Here is a 7,199-nt window from a genome sequence, read left to right on the forward strand (position 1 = left end):
TAATAATAATAATAATAATAATAATAATAATAATAATAATAATAATAATAATAATAATAATAATAATAATAATAATAATAATAATAATAATAATAATAATAATAATAATAATAATAATAATAATAATAATAATAATAATAATAATAATAATAATAATAATAATAATAATAATAATAATAATAATAATAATAATAATAATAATAATAATAATAATAATAATAATAATAATAATAATAATAATAATAATAATAATAATAATAATAATAATAATAATAATAATAATAATAATAATAATAATAATAATAATAATAATAATAATAATAATAATAATAATAATAATAATAATAATAATAATAATAATAATAATAATAATAATAATAATAATAATAATAATAATAATAAAAATAATAATAATAATAATAATAATAATAATAATAGAGATAAACAGTTTTATAGAAGTTCACAAAAATGAGCTAGCTAGCAAAAGTAAAAGGTATTAGGTCTCGAGTTTGAATTTTTAAGAATGTATTTTTTTCGTTGGAAGTGTTATTTTCATAAATAAGCCTTTATATAGTCAAATCTCATAAATATCGATATTGAATGAAAAATTAAAAAAATTGTAAAAGGTATAAAGTTTTATCTTTGTACCTTTGATATTGGAAAAAATCATCTTGGAGCGTCGTGGCCCGTCTTAGAAGGTTCTGTAATGTGTGATTCAGATTTAGTCGATTTGTAATGCAGATATTGAATACTGGATGAGAAAAATAATAATAATAATAATTAAGGGTATAAAATCCAATAATATAAGAATAAATCAAATCAATCTCCATAAATCTATATGCAATCTCTTCCAGCTATGCAATTATTGTCATCTTTTTTTAAATTAAAAAAAAAACTACTCCTTTTGAAGATCTTTCTCTCTCTTTCTTTAATTGTTTTAGCCTTATAATGCTACAAATATTTTGTGCTAAAAATCATCTCAATTCTTGAATCTTTCGTCTTTCTTCAAAAAATTCTCAAAGTTTCAAATATTATTTTCTTGATTTTATTTTATTTTTAGAAAATATGGGGAGCAATTATTTTGGTGAACCAAACTTTGTAAATGAAAGATCATCATCATCTTCATCAGGATCATCAAGAAAAAGCAAGAAAAATAATTCAGAAAAACCAAACAAGCAACCACAAAGAGGACTTGGTGTTGCTCAATTAGAGAAAATTAGATTGCATAGTGAAATGGGTGCTAATTATCTTCACAATAATAATCCTTATGCCAACAATCTCACACAGGTAATTAAATTAATTTTTCTCTAATTATCTCTTCCAAAAAAAAAAAATCTTTAGTGGTGGATCTAATAATTTTAAGTTATATGTGTAAGAAACAAGTATTAGATTGTTATTTATATATAGTGTAATAAAAAATTTTAGTGGTAGATCTAACAATAAGTTCATATGTTAGGCTAAAACTTAGTAGTATTTGATAGAGTTATATGTATATGCATAACAGGATAACTCACTTTCTTATCGATTCAAAATTCATAACGTCTAAATTTCTGACTCTGCCACTACAGTATTCCCTATCCCCTAAGTTTGTTTTCTTTTGAACTAGATTATTGACCCTCTAAGTTTTTTCAAGATTTTGATGCAACTCTTTCTTATATTTGTGTGTGTGTGTCGGATTTTGTATATTTGCAGGAGGATATGAGACTACAAGCAACATATTCATCATCTTCATCTTTTTCATACTCAACAACTTCTTCTACTTATGGTTTTCCCAACCACCAAGGCATTATGGTATGCAGTTGAAATACATTTATTGGATATATGAACTATTTTTCTTTAGGATCTCAAAGTTTTTTTTTTCTAATTTTTTTTTTATCATTCCAATAATGTGGGAAGATGTCCCAAAACATTATGTACTTTTTGTCCATATGTCTAGATCACATTTTTTTTGTGATTGTCTTGATGAGTTCACTCTTATTTTATCTTAAAGAGAAATAGTGATCTTAGTGTTATTAATAAAAAAAAATCTGAATTTTTATGTGATAATTAATCCCTATTAACCCTAGATATACATACTTAGATTTCTACATTTTGTAAAAGAGAATTTTTTTTCTTGGAAACTCTTTGAGCATAAGAAGGATCTTTCTTTTCATAAACTTTTCCATACAGTATATAGAAAAATTGACCACTAATTTTGTAGCAAATATATAAGCAAATTGATTCTAAAAGAATCAATTTCACCAAGTAGTGCTAATTTCTTCCTTTTTAAAATGGCTCCAGTGGCTACATTTATGTTAAGTCTAGTCGCTCGGGCCGTTGTATCTCTTTAAATGAGTAAATTGTGAAAGATAATTCTAGTATGTGTATTTGGAGGAGATTTATACACTTCTACTTTCATTTTCCCTCTTTATTAGGGGTACTTCATACTTCCTTCTTTTTCATTTTATGTGTCTTAATTTGATTGGACACAAAATTTTAAGAAAGATTGATTTTTGAATCTTGTAACCTATGTACAGTTTCATTCTATATGTCTTGATTTGACTTATCACAAAGTTTAAGAAAGATTGATTTTTGAATCTTGTAACCTATGTACAGTTTCATTCTATATGTCTTGATTTGACTTATCACAAAGTTTAAGAAAGATTGATTTTTGAATCTTGTAACCTATGTACAGTTTCATTCTATATGTCTTGATTTGACTTATCACAAAGTTTAAGAAAGATTGATTTTTGAATCTTGTAACCTATGTACAGTTTCATTCTATATGTCTTGATTTGACTTATCACAAAGTTTAAGAAAGATTGATTTTTGAATCTTGTAACCTATGTACAGTTTCATTCTATATGTCTTGATTTGACTTATCACAAAGTTTAAGAAAGATTGATTTTTGAATCTTGTAACCTATGTACAGTTTCATTCTATATGTCTTGATTTGACTTATCACAAAGTTTAAGAAAGTAATATATATAGAGTAATGAATCTTGTGACCTATGTTCAGTGTATCAAAATATCTTTTGAATCTTGTAGTCTTTAAAGAGAGTTATTGTATATCGAAAGTAATATTCTTTCTTTTAAAAAATAGAATTACAAGTGTAAGAGACGTAAATTGAAATGTAGAGAGTATTATTTCCTTGTAGTTGTTTGTATGTGAGTATGTGATCTATAGGTCCCGTGTTTGAGCAGTGAAAATAACCAATATGTTGTCTACATAACAACCCTTGTGATACGACTATTCCCCGAATCTACGTAAATATGGAATGTTTTGTGTATCGGACTGCTATTTTTATTGCCTTTTCACTTCATCTCAAAATTTTTCAGATGGGAATGAGTGGCATTGATGGAGCAAATATCAGATATGGAGATTCTCAGCCTAGTTCTAGACCAAGGTACTTAATTATTGCTTATTTCATAATCAAGGAATATTAATAAATTAATGAACAATTTGAACTGTTGATCTCACAATTTACTTATTAATCTCCATAAAATATTGTCAATTGTACTTGACCAAAATGATTCTAATTACTTTTGTGGTTAAATTCAGTACATGGCATCCTGGCACAGTGTATGATCCTCAAGTGTATGCTCAACCTAATATGACTAGACATCACCACAACATGCAAATAGAGGTATTTTACTTGCTACTTTATTAATTCCATGTGGCACAATTTGCATGTTTTTTTTTTGTTAATTCAGATTTACACCACATAAAACTCATTAAAGGGGAAGCACAAGATTTTATTTATTTTTCATTTTGAGGGCTCAAATTCAACACCTCTAATTAAGGCACTAGTAGACAATCTCCTTTTTTGACGGATTTCGTCAGAATGTGACTTGTGGGTAAAGTTCCTGACAACTTTTTTTAACCAAAAATCCTTATCGACAAGCCAAATTCTGATGTGATATCGTCTATTTGAAATGAGCGATTTTTCTGATAGTGAGAGTGGAATCGTGGAAGGTTTTTGGTTTCTCACCCGATGTCCGGAGCCCACATTGGAGCTCCAACTAAATCTAGATCACGCACTGCAGGGCCCATTCGGGGGTGGCTCTCCCAACAGTATTTTCTCCATACCCAGGGATCGAACCTGAGACCTCTGAATAATGGTGAAACACTCCCACCAGTGTACCACAACCCATGTTGGTATCGTCATATAGTTTCAATTTTCACATATAAACCTTTATGCATGACAATATCCTTAAATTTACCTGTGAAATTTGAAACTCCATAACATGCTACATTTCAATTACACGAGTAACAAAGTGGTTTTTGTGGATTTTATCTCAGCACAATCCTTGATGTTGCAATTAAGTTAATATCAATGAAATAATAAAATTGATTGTAATTTTATTTTATTTTTGGTTATTTTATTTTATAGGATTCAATGGAAAGGAGGAGAAAGGAAGATAGAAGTGACTCTATTGGTTCAAATAGTCAAAATTCTGAATCAAATGGCTGTCAAGATTTAGATTTGGAGCTCAGACTTTCCCTTTGATTTACTACTATTATTACTATGGATTTGAATATATCTTATGAATACTAATCAGTTAATAGTGTTTTAAAAAAAAATTAAAAAAAATTAGAGAGCACCCTTTGGTTTGTATTTTGCAAATGTTGCACAAATTTATTATGAGCAACTTATTGAAATTCACTAGTCTTTTTTTTTTATTAGAAAAATCAAGAAGTGTAATTGAAGGAAATTGACTTTCCATTAAAAAAAAAATTGGAAAACAATATCCATGGGATGTGTTATAATTCCATTGCAATGGAGGGAAATTGTACAAATGATCCTTTTTGTGGCTACTATTTAAATTATGAGAGTTGTTGATTAGTTTAAATTAATTTGTCTTAAAAAAGAAAAAGAATTCATCTAAATTTCTTTTAAAGAGGTGAATTTCACAAATAATCACTTTTTCGGTTTTTATAACGGAGAAATAATCATTATTATAGAACTTCAGAATCTATGGATGAAACTTTAGAATATTGTCATGAAATTATTTTTGTGGAATTTGCAATACTATGAAAAGGGCTATTTAAAAAAAATGGTCTGTAAACGCTATTTTTATATTTTAAAGTAGAAATTTAGTCCACTGAGTTAACATAGACATAATTAAATAATATCTTCAAAAAAAAGGTCATATGAAGCAAATAATCTCATATCATTGGGGGTATATGAAGTAAAAAAAGCATCTCATACATTCGTATCATCTGTTAATATTTGAACCATTTTAATGAATGACACATATTCAATTATGATTTTTCAAAATTGGCTATTTTAGTTATTAGGGTGATGACATAAATATGCTCAATTATTAACAAATAGTAGCATGCATGAATGAGTCATTTCTAATAAATAGTTTGATGGTATATTATTTGAGTTTCCTTCCTTCTTCTTTTTTGTGGTTGTGAATAAGCAGAGATAAAGCTAGAAACTGATGTACTGATTCAACCAGATATAGTAATTTTAGTTCACATTTTGTATTTCTATTAACAAAATTCATCAAATATATACTAACACCTGATATTACTATTCTTAAATTTTAAATTCATATAATTCAAATCCTGATTCCGCATCAGCAAATAAGTACAAGTACTCAAGTTAGAATCATGATTTCAGTATGTTTTCTATCATCAATAAACCACTATTATTAAACAGTATTCAACTTTATAAAAGAAGGTAAATGGGGAACATAAAATTCAAGTGGATAGATAGACTAATTTGGTGCTATGTTGAAAATCAATATTCTTCCCCATTAGGTAATAAAAAAAAGGGAACAATTTTTTGTTTGATTTCCTCATTTTTTGTATGCATCTTTATGGACTTTTTTTGGTGTTGAGATGTTTTTTGATTTGGTACAATGTATGAAAATGGTCATAATTGAAAACATATATCAATTATAATGTTAATAATGTCAAGATGCTAATTATATATCCTATGATAGTCACTATAGGAAAAGATAAGTTTAAAGAAAATTGTACCTTTTTCATTATGATATATAGTTGAATTCATGAAATACTTTAATTGGCTTTTGGGAAAAAACAATCTTTATATCTTGACTTATAACTATAATTAGATTAGATTTTGCATCTGATATATGGGCCCTTGAACACAATTTTCCACTTCTGGTGATTATACAGTGTACGAATAAAATTTCACAATGATAATTTAAAAAAATAACGAGCTATTTATATGTATTGGATACTGTTAATGATATATTATACGCATGCTTAATTCAATACGAATAATATCACATTATATTAAAAATATTTTTGGACTGTTTCCACTTCTCGTGCTGATCTTAGATAATTCCTGCTTAATGAGCTATTGCTTTTGCGTTAGGTTCAAAGTTTATTGTGTCAAATCATGTACATCTCAATTTTTTATTTACTCGATACTAAATTCTCATTTTATATTGTTCACACTTCCGTCGACATATGTGAATAAGAGTGAGAGTGTTAAGTTATTCCATATAGATTGTGATATGTAGTATCGGTCTTCATTGCGATAATACAATTTTTTAAAATTTTTATCTATTCGGTATTCAAAATTCACTGATTGGATATATTCATATCCTCTTCCGGATAAATTCATGTTTCCTTTCGGATATATTCTTATCTCCTCTCGGATACATCCCTCTCATTAAGTAATGTATTATTCGCAATCCATGAGTTATCTATCCGTAGATTTTCTGATGTATCTAAGATCCTATAATTTTAAGGAATTTTTGTAATTTGAAAAAGAATAGGAATATGATCTAATTATCCCTTAACACTGTGAGATTTATGTAATTTTTACTTAATTAATTCATGTTCACTTCGTGTATGAATTACTAAAGGAGAAAGAGTTTTCTATTAAAAATTCTTTTTCTAATTGAAGAAAATAGGAATACATGTTTGCGTCGGTATTCGATAACTGCATTAGATTCAAACTAAATTCATATATGCGTAAAAAAATCTCACATCAAAAGTAAAACACTTCCTAAGGAAGACAACTCTATACCAGACATATTCGAACCCAAAACCTTTTAACTAATTTTTTTTTTATTCAACTTAAGGATGAGATTCCACATATCCTATTACACTCAAAAAATTAATAAACAACCAATAATTCTTGATTTGGACCAGGTAATTAAATCACAACCCTTAATGGTCTGTCAGGCATTTAAATTTGCTAATTAATGTGAGTTCTGATTGTGATATGTAA

At 26.9% G+C, this 7,199-nt stretch overlaps 1 protein-coding gene across 1 annotated transcript; it reads left to right on the plus strand.

Annotated features, from left to right (window-relative positions):
* Positions 1-904: 904 nt before the first annotated feature.
* LOC102598300 (uncharacterized) lies at positions 905-4,780 on the plus strand. Its single transcript, XM_006353411.2, has 5 exons — positions 905-1,287; positions 1,693-1,791; positions 3,319-3,386; positions 3,542-3,626; positions 4,374-4,780. The coding sequence occupies exons 1-5, from the start codon at positions 1,066-1,068 to the stop codon at positions 4,488-4,490; spliced, it is 591 nt and encodes a 196-aa protein (XP_006353473.1). The 5' UTR covers positions 905-1,065; the 3' UTR covers positions 4,491-4,780.
* The last annotated feature ends 2,419 nt before the right edge of the window (positions 4,781-7,199 follow it).

The sequence above is a fragment of the Solanum tuberosum genome, unplaced genomic scaffold (genome assembly GCF_000226075.1).
Source record: "Solanum tuberosum cultivar DM 1-3 516 R44 unplaced genomic scaffold, SolTub_3.0 scf00155, whole genome shotgun sequence".
Lineage (NCBI taxonomy): Eukaryota > Viridiplantae > Streptophyta > Magnoliopsida > Solanales > Solanaceae > Solanum > Solanum tuberosum.

Excerpts from the sequence above, each read along its gene's own strand:
- LOC102598300 (XM_006353411.2), top strand. The coding sequence starts at position 1,066 with ATGGGGAGCAATTATTTTGGTGAACCAAACTTTGTAAATGAAAGATCA. Across the intron at positions 1,288-1,692 it reads ATGCCAACAATCTCACACAG|GAGGATATGAGACTACAAGC; the intron begins GTAATTAAATTA and ends GTATATTTGCAG. Across the intron at positions 1,792-3,318 it reads CCAACCACCAAGGCATTATG|ATGGGAATGAGTGGCATTGA; the intron begins GTATGCAGTTGA and ends AAAATTTTTCAG.